The 14,665-nt window shown below is 46.8% G+C and overlaps 2 protein-coding genes across 2 annotated transcripts in view; one reads left to right on the forward strand and one right to left on the reverse strand.

Annotated features, from left to right (window-relative positions):
- Positions 1-445: 445 nt before the first annotated feature.
- SLC35A1 (solute carrier family 35 member A1) lies at positions 446-13,838 on the forward strand. The gene is made up of 8 exons (XM_032184615.1): positions 446-572; positions 2,126-2,303; positions 5,858-6,017; positions 6,238-6,390; positions 6,790-6,856; positions 11,205-11,381; positions 11,770-11,904; positions 13,191-13,838. The coding sequence occupies exons 1-8, from the start codon at positions 557-559 to the stop codon at positions 13,319-13,321; spliced, it is 1,017 nt and encodes a 338-aa protein (XP_032040506.1). The 5' UTR covers positions 446-556; the 3' UTR covers positions 13,322-13,838.
- RARS2 (arginyl-tRNA synthetase 2, mitochondrial) overlaps positions 10,737-14,665 on the reverse strand; it is a 40,253-nt gene continuing 36,324 nt past the window's right edge. The window contains exon 21 of the mRNA XM_032184614.1: positions 10,737-10,916. The gene's annotated coding sequence lies outside the window, so the exon portion shown is untranslated. The remainder of the gene's footprint in view (positions 10,917-14,665) is intronic.

Here is a 14,665-nt window from a genome sequence, read left to right on the forward strand (position 1 = left end):
TGGTTTAGTGGGGACTGCTAGCGTTAGGTCAGAGGTTGGACTCGATGATCTTGAGGTCTCTTCCAACCTAGAAATTCTGTGATTTGCCTGTCCGCACTTGGCACCAGTGGGACCGCAGCTCACCGCAAGGAGCACAGCGAGTTGCTTGAACACCACTTTTGACAAAGGGCCGAGAAAACCGGAGTTGTGAGGAAGGAACCGGGGCTGAGGGGAGCTGAGGGGGGCACTGAGGGGAGCCCCGCGGGGCAGCCCCGCGCCGTGAGGCGATTCTCCTGCCTCCCACCCCTCCACCCGGGGCTTCCCTCAGCCTAGCACCACCTCCCCGACACACTTCGCACTCTGCGGCTCTTTCCGTGTATTTATTCCATGATTTAAGGCACCAGGGCGGCCACACAGCCGGCAACACCCCCCCCACAACCCCCCCCCCCCCCCGCTCCTCCCGCCCTCTGCGGGAGGACGCTCTGGGCGCGGCGCTCCTCCGCCTCCACGGTGCAACGCGGAAGCGGGGCGCTCTAGGCCGGCTCCGCGCTCTCTATGGTGCGATGGGCCCGGCACCATGTCGGCTGCGAGGGGTGAGCGCGCCTCGGGGGGGACGGGACGGGACGGGACGGGACGGGACGGGACGGCACCGGGGGTGTGTGTGTGGGGGGGGGGGGGGGGGGCAACCCCAGCTCGCCCCCCCCGCGCGGCTGCGGTGGGCGCGCCCGGCTGGCGGGGGGGGAGCGGCGGCGGGCGCGACCACCGCGGGCGCCGGGGGGGGGGGGGGGGGGAGGTCTGTGGGGAGGGGGAGCTGTGAGGGCGCCCGCGGCGGGAGGAGGCGGCCGCCATCTTGGGGACCCCCGGGGGCCATTTTGGGGCGGGGGCTGCCCCTTGGGGGACCTTTTGCTGAGTGGGGGCACGCAGCTCGTCCCCCTTTTTATGAGTAGTTATTGTAGGCAAATGCTAAATTTGATTTTGCGTGCCCCTGCTTTGACGTAATATCTTACAGATTTAAAAAAATAATGAAATCCCCGCAGTTGCGCTGGTGCCACCGCGGTGCTCACACCCTCCGTCAGGGAGCACACCCGCTATTTACCTGTGTCTGTGCCCTTGGTTCACCTGAGCTAAATACAGATGGGCTGGGCTCACCTCACCTCCCAGCGGTGCCCTCAAACTCCCCCTTCCCCAACACAAGTCTAAATTTCAAACCATCTGATAGCTGTAGGTCACTTCTGAGCGTCATTACTCCAAAAACTAATTGGCTCTACCTCTGAAAAGTGGCTGCTGAGGCGGGGAGATGTTACCTGTAAGGGAGCGCTAATTTCGGTGGTGAGAGGAGGAGCAGGAGGTCATGCAAGGGAAGGCAGCGCTGGCTGCGAAGAAAAATGAACCAAAGCCTCGCTTGCGCTGGATTCGGCAATTAATTCCCATATTAAATGAACAAAGTTACTACAAAACTGCCTGGAGCTTATCTGTTAGCTCATCTCCTTATCAGCAAAGGAACATAAACTTCTCCTAACGAGACACAGCTTAATTGACACACTTGGAAGACGGCAGACGATGCTTCAAAAGATGCTGCAGAAGCACCAGCGGGTGCCCATGGGGTGCCACAGGGAACGAGGATATTTTACTGCCACCAGGCCTGGGACAGGCCAGCTCCCAAACTGCAAAATAGCATCGGTCTGGGCCACAGCTGTTCCCAGAATTGCAGCAGTGGTCGGGGTAGGGAAGATGCAGGGGCTACACCGATGATAGGCAGTCCTTGTGTGGTTCAGGTTACTCAAATAGACGTAACTTTAGTGTTTTCTCCAATGAACGAGGCGAGGACAGGCTGCCGCTCCAGAGCAAGCACGTACTGTCACCTTAAGGGTAGGGAGGCACAGAAAGACAAATATTAGTCCATGGTTAGTTTTTCTACAACAAAGGATCGCTGTTAGGGCAAGAAGATGGCTTTTTGTCAAACACCTGGAGCTTCTGTACTGTCTTTGTTGAGAAGAGACTTTAAGGTTTATCTTAGACTTTTCGTACAAAACATTTCACAACACTGTATAGTCTTCGGCACAGTTCTGGGGCTGTAGGACACCCTGCTTCAGTTCTTAAATAAAAGCGAAGGTCGTGCTAAGTTGGTATCTTTGTTTTCTTTCAGAAAATGTCAGCTTACCCTTCAAGTTGTACTGCCTCACTGTGATGACCCTGGTTGTGGCAACGTACACGGTAGCGCTGAGGTACACGAGGACAGTGCAGACAGAGCTCTACTTTTCTACCACAGCCGTGTGCATCACCGAAGTTATCAAGTTGTTCTTGAGCGTGGGCATCTTGGCTCAGTAAGTATGGGGATGCTAATTGGCGTTTTGGGAACGAATCGCCACTTCTAACCCCATGCTCTCAGTTACTGAAGCGCAGATCTGTGTGAATGTCTGGCTGGTTAGCTCAGCTGAGACTGCTTTGTAAACAGCTCAATATTCAGGTGTGTCTTTTCTGCATATTTTCTGTATTCATGTGCTGTCTTACCTTGGTTTCCCCGTGCTGCATCCGTCTTTGGAAGGGCTTGTATTCTCCGGGTTCTTCCAAAGCCCAGCTCTTGCTGTTTTGGCAGAATTTGTTCTTTCAGGGTCTCTGTGTGTCTTTGTGGCTTTTCATACATCAGAGAGCCGTCTGTTTTGTGCTAGAGGATTGCGAAGTCACATGGGGTGCCTCTTTTTCTTCTTTATCAGATCTTTTCTTCTTAACATCAAAAAGGTGGTTTTAGTTGCTTTAGAAATGAGCCAGTATTCGGATTTGTAGGCCTTCTGTTTAACTTTTCATTAAAAACGGCACTGTGGTTCTCACCGGGTTGTGGCCAGAGCACACCTTGACCCAGGCTGCTTTCTGGCGATGTCAGCAGCCCATGTTTGTGAGCAGGGAAGGGTCTGTGGGTTGGTAACTTCTCAGATCTGTGGGACCCAGACCCCTCGCAGCCTTCCAGCAGGGTAAGCGGTGCGAATGGTCGTTTCTGACTCAAATAATTAAAAAGGCAATTACTTTTGTCTCAGGAGTTTTTTAGGACAGCCCTGCAGGGCCAAAAATCCGTGTAGCCTGCCACCTGGCCCTTGCCAGTAGCCAGCAGTGGACACTTAGGAGCAAGAGGGCAAGCACAGGCTGCGCTTCCCTTGCTTGCTGGCAGATGCTCGTGGATTCCCAGCCTGGAGGCTGCAGGTGTGCTGTGGCTGCAGCCTGTGATGATCCTGCCCTCCGCATGACTGTCTGGGTTCCTTCTGAACTGCCAGTCCCTGTTGTGCCTGTGAAATGGGTTCTGCAATATAATTACACAGTATATATGGAAAAAGTGCTTCTTTTATGAACACTTTCACTGTATTCTGTCATCATGTATTGAAAAACATCATGAATAACCTTTCCTTCCTTATATTTACCACCCTTGTTTTCACATCTCTGCAGATCCTTTTTTTCTTTTCACCGCTCATTTCTTTCCTAAGCCAGGTGTTTTATCTAATTTCTTTCTGTGATCATCCTGGTGCCCTTCTTGACAGCATCCCGTGTGAATCAGGATCCCGAGCTGCATGCAGCACTCAAGGTGTGAACGTGCTGTGGCATTACGCAGAGAGGGAACGGTGCAGAAAGCGCCCGGCTGGGTGTCAGATCCTCTCCTAAGGATCCCTGACAGCTCCTTTCTCTGAGCACAGCTGAGCCTTTGCTGCCCTGATAACTGAGCTGTTCCTCGGGTGGCAGAAGACCTGATGAGTTCTGTTGGGTGTAGTGCGGGGCCCTTTCAGCAATGGCTGAAAGTTTTCTCTTGGACACCACATACAGTTTAGTATAATCAGCAAGTTTTGCCGATATCCCAGTAACCTTCCATTTTAGATCACTTACAAATACGGCAAGCAGCGCGAGTTCCACCATGGCTTTCCTGCAGCGTCTGCCTGACGGCTTCCTCCAGTTTTAGACTTCCATCCTGCCAAGGCAAGGTGCCTTTGTAGCTTAATTGCCAGTTAAAAGATAAAATACAATTATTTGCTCGGTACGGTTGGATACGTTTCACTACCTTGTCCTTCTGAAGCAGCCAGTACTGCATGCTACAACATACAGGATCCTGAAGTATGACACCCGGGCTGTTCCGGCTGCTGAATTTGTTTTCTTGCACATTTCTTCTGTTACGCCTTCCTTGTGTTTACCTTTTGGGTTTCTCCTGCAGAGCATATTGAAGGAGTGAATGAACGCCAACAGATTTCCTTTCCAAAAGGAAGCTTACAATGGTTGAGGCTGTGTAATTATTTATTCAGCCGTACTGTTACAGGAAAGGACTCAACTTCTCACATTTATTTGAAGTCCAGCTCACCCTTTGGCAATTACAACATCCAGATTCTTAGATGGTACTTAGTTTCTTAGCAGTGGATAAAGAAAAGTTCATTTGCAAACCCTAGTTTTAGCTTTGGCTTTTTTAACAGCTGAGTATTTCCGTTGCAGAACTGATTCTTACGGGTATCCATCAACTGTTCAGACCAATGCAGAAACAGAATACATGTTTAAGTCAAATGTAGATAAACATCAGGAATGCTGAATTCAAGCTAAATGGTTTTTATTGATTTTCTTATTTATTTTGCTGTGTACATCTTTGGGCAGCTTATTTTGCAGTACAAGCTATACACAGAGGCTTTTTCTGAAATTCTTTTCTGCATAGATGTGCCCTTTGTACTGACCTCAGCTTTCGGTTCGAGATTCTTGGTAGCACGTGCTTCAGAAAGAGAACCCACCCAGAGATGAGCTACCACGCAGTACATCTCCTCAACAGCTGAAGTGGAAGAGCTGCCTGCTGGGCAGCTGTTACTCTTCACTGCAGGACCCCATGCCTGAATCCGTGGGCACCAGCCCACTGAGAGTTGCTGCTCTCATCTCACTTCGGGCATGCGATCAGCTAAGTCACCGAGCATGTTTTGGGACAGAATAAGGTACAGGCTAAGTATTAATTTTGTGTTCATCAGCCTACCTTAGTACTGACAGATAGAAGCCATGACCATGTGATATCTTCTGACTTCTTACTATCACCGAGCAGAGCTCTCTCAATGTGCTAATTATACTTTATTTACAACTGGACATCTGGAAGAGCAGCACTTCAGCCCAGCTGTACCTGGGCGATTACCAGGTGCTCAGTGTTTTCTTCTGCATCTTATCTCCCAATGCCAGGCAATAAAAGTTCTTTGGGAAATAAGTTCTCTGGAGAATAAATAAACTGACAACTCTGCCTATAATGTCAGTGACTCATAGTGCTTTGTGCAATTAGCCGTAGTGCACTGGCATGAACTCTTCCTCCTCCTTGTTCTACAAACGTTGTTGTATCAGTGCTTGGCCCGTGGCCAGACGTGTCTTGCTCTGTGACGTGCTCAGTGTCAGCAAGTCTGTCCCACGCAAAGTTTCCCCGAAAGTTTGGAAAGAGGGGGGCATCAAGAATTGGGGAATATGCAGGAGTGAGGTGGTTGATGAAGGAGCCTGGGACAGAGGTTGCTGATTTTGCACAGGAGGAGTTTGGGGTAGGTAGCTGGTGTATGTTTGTAGGAAGAAAGAATTTGGGATGTGGGTGGAAATGTGGGAAGTTGATTTTCTGGGGCGCTGAAGAGGATGTGAGCCGTTTGTATGGGTGTGCAAGGGAAGCAAAAAGGAGTGTTAAATTTAAGAGCAGTGACACATTTCCATCGCCGGCTCTCGTGCACGTGGTAACTGATAACATCACTGATTTTTCCCACTAATTCTCTCCTCTGATGAGCAGAAGGTAAGATGATTACTAAGAACACATTTTCAGCCATCCCAACAGATTTGTTGATTTGTTTTCCGTTTTCAAATATCAGCTCAGGATGGCTCCCAGCTACATTATTACTTTATTTTGCAGAGAATCTGGAAGCCTGTCAAGGCTAATAGCATCTCTGAAAGAAAATGTATTTGGAAGTCCCAAGGAATTGCTCAAATTAAGTGTTCCATCTTTGGTGTACGCTCTCCAAAACAACATGGCTTTCGTGGCTCTTAGCAACTTAGATGCGGCAGTCTACCAGGTAAGGCACATTTTTGTGAGCAACTGATCCATAAATATATTTCTCTTCATAGTTTTGTGAGGCGTGCTTGTTAGCTACCTGTTCGCCCAGGCACTGGAAATGGTACAACACCACCAAGTTCTGTAGGGAATCGACAAATATGTTACTCGTCGTTCTGTAGTTGAATTTCCTGTGTGCTTGTTTGGGAGGAATTTGTACAGCCCCGTGTTCGTGCCTCTAGGTGACGTACCAGCTGAAGATCCCCTGCACAGCTCTGTGCACAGTCCTCATGCTGAAGCGTTCCCTCAGCAAACTGCAGTGGTTCTCGGTCTTCATGCTGTGTGGCGGTGTTACCCTCGTGCAGTGGGAGCCTGCTCAGGCTACCAAAGTACAGGTGAGAGTTTCCATTTTGCCATTTCTCGAAGAGTAAACCGCCTTGCACTGTGCATTTCACTTCACAGCACCTTGGACTTCAGGTAATGTTTCGTACCTTCCACCCAGCAGTACCCATTTCCTCTCTCCAGCCACCTCACCTGCACCGCAAACACTGGCTCCATCGTTTGTGTTCGGATTTGTTGTATACCCGTGCAGACAGGCTTGCAGCATTGCTCCACGCCACGGTCAGCTTGTCACGACTACGCCGAGCTAATCTGCGGGGCAGCTCTAGCAAATCAAATCTGTACCGTAATGAAATGCCACCGAATGTGATGCGCTTAATGAAATAGCCCTGGCATGGGGTTTTTGTAAACGGCTGCGGTGTTGTATCCGTTTAACACAACGCTCCATGTTGCAGGTGGAGCAGAATCCGTGGCTGGGGTTTGGAGCGATTGCTGTCGCTGTGCTGTGTTCAGGATTTGCAGGTACAGTATTGCTTCCACATGCAGTTCATGCCAAAATGACTGATATTTTGTGACATTTCAAACAGAAAGTTCTCTGTTTCGTACCTTCTGTGCTGATAGGGTCTGGGCATGGCATCATCTGCATGACCCGCACTTCACATTGATGGGCAGCACAAAGCTGCACCAGGGGAGGTTCGGACCAGACATTAGGAAACATTTTGTTAGCACGAGGGTGGTCAGGCACAGGAACAGGCTTCCCGGCGAGGTGGTTGGTGCCCCAGGCCTGTCAGTGCTCAAGAGGCACTTGGACAACGCCCTCGTTAACGTGCTGTAACTCCTGGTTAGCCTGGAGCGGTCAGGCAGCTGGATTTAATAGTCTGTGTAGGTCCCCGCCAACAGAACTGTTCAATTCTGTGCTACTCGTTAGCTATCTTTGTTGATTAGAAGATAAATGAGGACTTTATCCCCTCTGCCTGTAATTATCTTATGCTCGCAGTAATTACAAACCAGATTCGCGACGTGATTGCTCCAGTTGTAAAAACAAATGGCTGGGAGCACGTACTGTTGGTTTGACATGATGCAACATGGAAGGCTGTTTTGCAAGTGGAAGGAAGCGCCTTTCGAATGCTTAGAATAATGTGAAGGGAACCTCCAGGATGACCCAGTCAGCACAACTCATTCATGTCCCTCAATTTTATAAGTTAATTTTACAGTGAATGGCTCTGTTATGGTGATCCAATGAAAAATTTGCCTTTTTTTTTTTTTTTTTTTTTTTTTTTTTTTTTTTTTTTTTTTTTAAGAAGGGGAGCTGAGCTTCTCACTTACTTCTTGTGGCAGCTCAGCCCCAAAATCCACATTGCCATGGTCATAGGTGGTAAATCTCCCCCTGCATCTCAATGTGGGAGAGAGGAAGCTGAGTAGCAGGAAGCCTGGATAAGCTATGTGATGCTTTTGTTATGTTACTTCAGTTTCAAGCAGCTTTTCCTCGCAACAGTCATTTTTCTCTGGCTCCTGTAGGAGGAGATCAGAATTGGAGGACAAATGAGCTGGTGCTAAGAAATAAGGAAATGCAATTACTACTTTATTTGAAATTTGGCTCACAGGGGCATGTTTTCCTGGCTGCAGATTGGATTCTCCCCTCTCCCTCTGTAAGGAAAGGAGTAATCACTGACCTCTGGTGCCGTAAAATCATGCAGGAATCATCTTGTGCTGTGCATACCTGCTTGGTACTTGTGGAAATCCTTCTAGCTAGCAGGTGGGAAAAGGAGAAGGGTGAGGTTTTTGTTTGGTGTCTTTTCACTGAAACGGGCATTTTGAATTAGAAACAGGAAATAAGGCTTTGTAGATCTCAAGCAGCTTTTCCTGGAAGGTTCAAAACTTACTCATTTCCACAGACGCTCCCAAGCCATGAGACAATGTACAGCATTCACAGCGAAGCCTTCAGAGCCTTGTAACGCCCTCACGATGTGGGTGGATAGCTCTGCCCCTGCAAATCCTGACCTTTTAAAGGGCTGGAGAGGGCTGCTCTAGAGGATTAGAGACCCAGGCGGCTCTCTTCTCCAGCCGAAGGGTTGCAGCTGGGGTGTTTCCTCCCAGTGATTCCTTGCTGACAGCCGTAGCTTTGAGGCAGCTGGGAAGACAGGAGATTTCATCCACGCAGCCTCTTGTGCCCTTGAGGCTTTACATGTTGAAAACATAAGTCCTATCCAGACTCCTTTCCTCTTTCTACTTCCTTCCCCCGCCCACAAAATGAATTAGTTATTCTTGGCATTAAACCTTCAATTTCTGGACTGACCATATTAACTGTTTTATGTTATTCAGCAAAGTCCAAAAAGTTAGGTGGTTTTGTCCCTCAGAGATGGAAAAAAGCTTTCTTCAAACCCCTTTTCCTGTGGTAATTTGCAAAGGTTTGGGGGCACAACAATGCTTATAAAAGCGTTTTAAACAAATACCTAATGGCAGAGCCCTTGTGACTTGAAACATTACTAAAGAATTTCTCCTAAACAGTACATTTTCTTTCCTAGCACAGTGATTTTTATGCATTTTCAGAACTGACAGCATCATGTCATTGCCCTACTTACTGTTTTCTTAGCTTATTAATAGTTTATAAACATGGGTCATGCTCAGCCAAGTTTCTGGTAAATTGATTCTATCTGCTTGTGCTCCCTGGGTCTTCTCAGTGGGCACAAAGCTTGATAGACTGCTGTGGGTTCTTCGAAGCACTACAGTCATTAACAAGACTAGTTTTTTGTTTATATTGTTGATTAGACTTTTAAAATAGTTTTCATGTAAAACAGTATTCCCTTGTTTGCTTTTATAATTTAAACACCTGAAATATACATGTGTTCTCTAGGTAATTGATTCACCGTACGTCCTCACTGTACTGTATTATAAATTATAAATTGCATTTTTCATGAGCAAAAGAGCGAACTCAGTCATTTCAGGAGGAAGAACGGATGTCTAGGGTGTCTGACCCATAGGTCTTTTCGCTGTGCTTTGTCACTTGGTGTACTTCTCCCTTATCTTTTCAAGGATCTTGGGCGATGTTAATGAGCAACAAACACTTAATCAGTAGGACTCATGCCAGGAAGTGTGGTCACACAACTCTTCTCACACAAATGGCTGAGATGTCTGAATGCTGTGAAACGTCTCTGTTTTGGACTGCAGAGGAAATTCCAGATACGAGCAGAGCCCTGGGAGCAGTAGTTAGAGGCAGCTAGCGATGGCCTTGTCAAACGGAGGCTGTTGAGTCTGACACACACCTCCTGAGTCATGGAAAAGTAGATGTGGAATTTCAGTAATGCAGGATAAAAAGTCAAACATGCTGGTCAGTGTGGCACCATGAAACAGAGCTTTAGATTAGCATGAATTCCTTTTTCCTCAAAAACAGCCTGTAGTTTCAATTAGCGGAAAGCAGAGGTTTTGGTTCGCTCTTATAATCTTTGAAGTTGTGATTTCAGAACATGTCTGCGCTCTGAACTCAAGGTTTCCAAAGGAATTCTCAGTCTCTGTACTGAGGTAACAAAGTTCCCCTTTTGTAGCAGGCTGGATATTGTGTTGCTGTTATTTGATTTTGTTTTATTTTCATAGAATCATAGAATCATAGAATATCCTGAGTTGGAAGGGACCCTTGAGGATCATCAAGTCCAACTCTTGACACCGCACAGGTCTACCCAAAAGTTCAGACCATGTGCCTAAGTGCACAGTCCAATCTCTTCTTAAATTCAGACAGGCTCGGTGCAGTGACCACTTCCCTGGGGAGCCTGTTCCAGTGTGCAACCACCCTCTCTGTGAAGAACCCCCTCCTGACGTCCAGCCTAAATTTCCCCTGCCTCAGCTTAACCCCGTTCCCGCGGGTCCTGTCACTGGTGTTAATGGAGAAAAGGTCTCCTGCCTCTCGACACCCCCTTACGAGGAAGTTGTAGACTGTGATGAGGTCTCCCCTCAGCCTCCTCTTCTCCAGGCTGAACAGGCCCAGTGACCTCAGCCGTTCCTCATACGTCTTCCCCTCCAGGCCTTTCACCATCTTTGTAGCCCTCCTCTGGACGCTCTCCAACAGTTTCATGTCCTTTTTATACTGTGGTGCCCAGAACTGCACACAGTACTCGAGGTGAGGCCGCACCAGCGCAGAGTAGAGCGGGACAATCACCTCCCTTGACCTACTAGCGATGCCGTGCTTGATGCACCCCAGGATACGGTTGGCCCTCCTGGCTGCCAGGGCACACTGCTGGCTCATATTCAACTTGCTGTCTACCACGACCCCCAGATCCCTCTCTTCTAGGCTGCTCTCCAGTGTCTCATCGCCCAGTCTGTACATGCAGCCAGGGTTTCCCCATCCCAGGTGCAGGACCCGGCACTTGCTCTTATTGAACTTCATGCGGTTGGTGATCGCCCAATTTTCTTCATTTTTATTTTTTTTTCACTGCTAAATATCCTGATGGAGGAACAAATTGGTTGACACTGTACTGAAATGCATAAATAGTGTCCTGGGGATAAAATACCAGGTGCCAAGGTGAAATGCTTTTTCTTCTGGTGTAAATTGCAGAGGAGAAACTGTGTTGGTATCAGAAGTCTGGGAAAACTAAACATAAACGAGGAATAGTTTAACAATGAAGCTCATCAACAACCAAAATGACTGTAAAGAGAAACAGAATCTATTTTTGATGTTATGTACACCTGCTCCAGAAGACGTACATTAGCAGGATGTGTTGATGGGACTTCTGCTTTGGGAATTTCTGTGAAATGTACAATTCTGGAAGACAAGAGGATTCCAGTAGTCGTGTCTAGCTTTAAAGCACCATGAGCTGGGAATCACCAAGGTTGATGCTTTGTTCATCTTATAAAAAACTTTTTTTTTTTCTTTTTTTAGGAGTTTATTTTGAGAAGGTATTAAAGAGTTCAGATATATCCCTGTGGGTGAGGAACATCCAGATGTACTTATCGGGGATTGCAGTGACTTTATTTGGTGTGTATGTGTCAGATGGAGCCCAGGTTCTCGAGAAGGGGTTTTTCTACGGCTATACACACTACGTCTGGTTTGTCATCCGTAAGTATCTCATGGTTTTATGGTCAGGTTATGTTGTTTTGCTTTTTTTAACTTTTGGTGTAACTGGTTGTGTGAACCTACAAATACAGTTTGACCCACTGTTTCTTACTGTGTTTTTTCTAATACTGTTTTCTTGAAAATTATTAGTTTATTCAACTTAAAATTGTGCTTAAAGAATATTCCAAATAACTGAGCAGCGGGTAGAGCATCTTCAAATGAGTCACATCTGATCTAGTAGATGCCATTGTAGATGTGCCACTTTGATACACGTTGTGTTAGATCACCAAGTAGGATGATGTCGCCCAAACAAGGAGTGGGGTAAAATGCATGGCTCTAAAGAGGAACCTGCTGCACCTTTGCTAACAGACAGGTGCTGTCTGCTTTCCAGTTCTCGCCAGCGTAGGCGGCCTCTACACATCTGTGGTCGTGAAGTACACGGACAACATCATGAAAGGATTTTCTGCAGCAGCAGCCATCGTTCTTTCTACCGTGGCATCGGTCATCCTCTTTGGCCTCCAGTTAAGTAAGTGCCTTTTTGCCACCTGATCTGACTGTAGGACAGGTTTCCATCCTCGGTAGCAGACTGTACACCAAGGCAATCGCTTGTGCCTCCTTTGAATGTTTCTGTTTTTAACTTAGCCTTCTCCAGGAGTGCTGTGCATCAGTGTATAATCTGTGTTGTGTTCCGTAAGGTACCCGACCATCCTCTGCTTTCACAGGCATTCATGATTTGGTCTTGTAGAGGCACCCTATAACTTCACAGGGAAAGGGTCTTTCCAGTTTAAACAGCTTACTGATTTATACAGCTCTGCTCACCAATCGCTTCCTAATGCAGTTCAGTATGCAAATTGTTGGAGCTGTTTATCTGAGAGAGCTGTCGGTAAGGTACCCTTTCTTGCTGGTTTTAATAGAGCCAGTGCCAAATTAATTCCTCATCTATTTCTGTGAGGGCTTCACCACATCCTGTTAGGTTATACCTGCTGCTGCCTTCCCGCTTGCTGTGCCCAGCCATGCACCAGAACGCATCCCGCAGCCACCAGGGTGAATGCTTCTGAGGGGAAATAGCAAAGTGCTGGGGGCTGCCTGCAGCCACAAAGGATTCTCTCCCTGATAAAGTATCTGATAAAGTATCAAGTAACTCCTGCTCAGTACTTTGGTATGGTTTTTGACTTTCCCACCGTAACCAGAATTTAGAGTTGGGATGGTGTAATGGTTCTGATTTGGTGTAGTGAGGCGAAACTTAACAAAGGTTTGTCTAAGAAAACCATCACAAGCTGAAAAAGAGGGCCTTAAATCAAGTGATGAAAAACAACTGCTTTTAAAAACTCACCTGGGCTGAATGCTTTCCTGCTGTTTGACACAAATCAAACCTGGACTGCTGAGCTTTCTGTGAAAGCCTCACTAACAGTATTTCTCAGGTGTGTCTAAATTTGAAAAGGCAAACGAAATGTGTCATCACAGGCTATGCTATCACATCCACTGTGTCTTTACCTTAGTGCTATTGTAACAAAAGGCTGTCAGAGCACTTCTGGAACTGTAGAGGGTGTTTCACACTTGATTTTCTGACCATCACCACGTTTTTGTGACAGGAAACTAACTGAAATGCTTTTCGGATTGTAAATGCTCAGGAGTTTTCAGTGACAGGGTATGATTTTAGGTTCTGTGAATTAACAGCTTGTTGTCCTGCTTACTTTTGAGTAACGTTAAGACTGTCTGTCAGACATCATCATAATTTATGTAGCTCAGTCTTCTGAAGGTGGTTTCTTCTTTTACAAAGGTGCTTATTTTGAACTCTTTGTTCCCTTGCAGCTACTACCTTTCTGGTGGGTGCTACCCTGGTGTGTATTTCTATTTACTTCTATGGATTCCCTCGGCAAGACACCACAAGAATCCAGCCAGCGGAGACGAAGAGCCCAAAAGAGAGACTTGACAGTGTGTGACATTGTCTTTAAAAATGGACAGACAGGAGGAAAAAATGGACTTTCAAAACTTAAACTACGTTTTTTAAAAACCTAGCCTTAGCTAGTTGTGAAATGGTTTAAGTGGGATAGGCTGAAACCAGAAGTTCTTTCTTTTTTACACGAGAAGTTACCCAAGGTTGCTGCTGAGGCTCCGTTATGGCCAGGAGCTGGATGGGTATTTCATGGAAGGCATTACTCAGTCGTGATGGAAAATGAAGAGTCCCAGTTACAAGGAAAAGAGAATGAAGGAACTGAACACTCACCTGTATATAATGTACATAACGGAGGGAAAGTGGGAAATGGGAAATATTGCGTATTTGATAAACTGTTGTGCCCTTTGAGGGCAAAAATGCCCCAAAGCTTCAAACAAATCTATTAAAAAGGGCAACTACTGCCAGCATTTTCTCTAAAACCACTTGGCAATTGCAGTTTGATTCTCCACAGGGAGTTTCTCTTTTAAATAATACATATCAGATAAACAGAGAACTTTGCTAGAGTTTTTGTGATGGTGTAGCAGTATTTTTTCCTCTGTGCACTTGTATCACTTGTCAGCCACGTCTCCCCCAGTAATAAGCACACTTCAAACTTCAAACATCGTTTACCCAGAAGCAATTAGAAATAACGCTTGCTGTTGGGTTAAAAGTTCATGATGAAAATCTAGCGTTTCTGTTAAGTTGTAGATTCTTTTGCTTTTCAGTTTTATTTTCCACTTGCTGTAGCTGGTGGAGAGCTGGCCTCTTCTTTTACAGATTTTCTTAAAACTTGTGCAGGGAGAGACAGGCACGTTGTATCTCCAGCTTGGTATGAACAAGCGTTGGACCAGAGGAATTTCATCTTTACACTTTTTCCCTAAACCTTTTTATGCACAGCAAAGTGATGCTGGAGAACAGTTCCTGTGATGCATGTTAGGCTTCGATTTAATTAGAGTGCCAACTAAAATTCTCTCCCTGCCTCCGGGCATTGCTCAGTTCAACCCTTCAAGGAAAATGCAACTGCATTTAGGGAAAACTGCCTTTGGGGCATTTGTTTAAATCCACAGTGGAGTCAAAAATCAGACTTCGATTTATATCTCGTTTAAATTCCTTCAGACCTGAGCTACCCAGCTGGATTTTACTTCAGCTTGGGGCATGTTAAGCACAGCAATAACAAAATGCTTAAATTTGGTTCCAGTGGGAGAAGGTGCTCCTATCTGCCTTTTGCCAAGCGTTCTGTGCACGTAGGATGGAGCACGTCACCGAAGTGCCAAGGCTTTAGGGTCCGGGGGCCCTGTCAGCTATTTCAGAGGCTGGCACTGCCACCGGCGCTGCCGCCTGGTGCTCCACC

This window comes from Aythya fuligula, chromosome 3 (assembly GCF_009819795.1).
Source record: "Aythya fuligula isolate bAytFul2 chromosome 3, bAytFul2.pri, whole genome shotgun sequence".
NCBI classification, from domain to species: Eukaryota; Metazoa; Chordata; class Aves; order Anseriformes; family Anatidae; genus Aythya; species Aythya fuligula.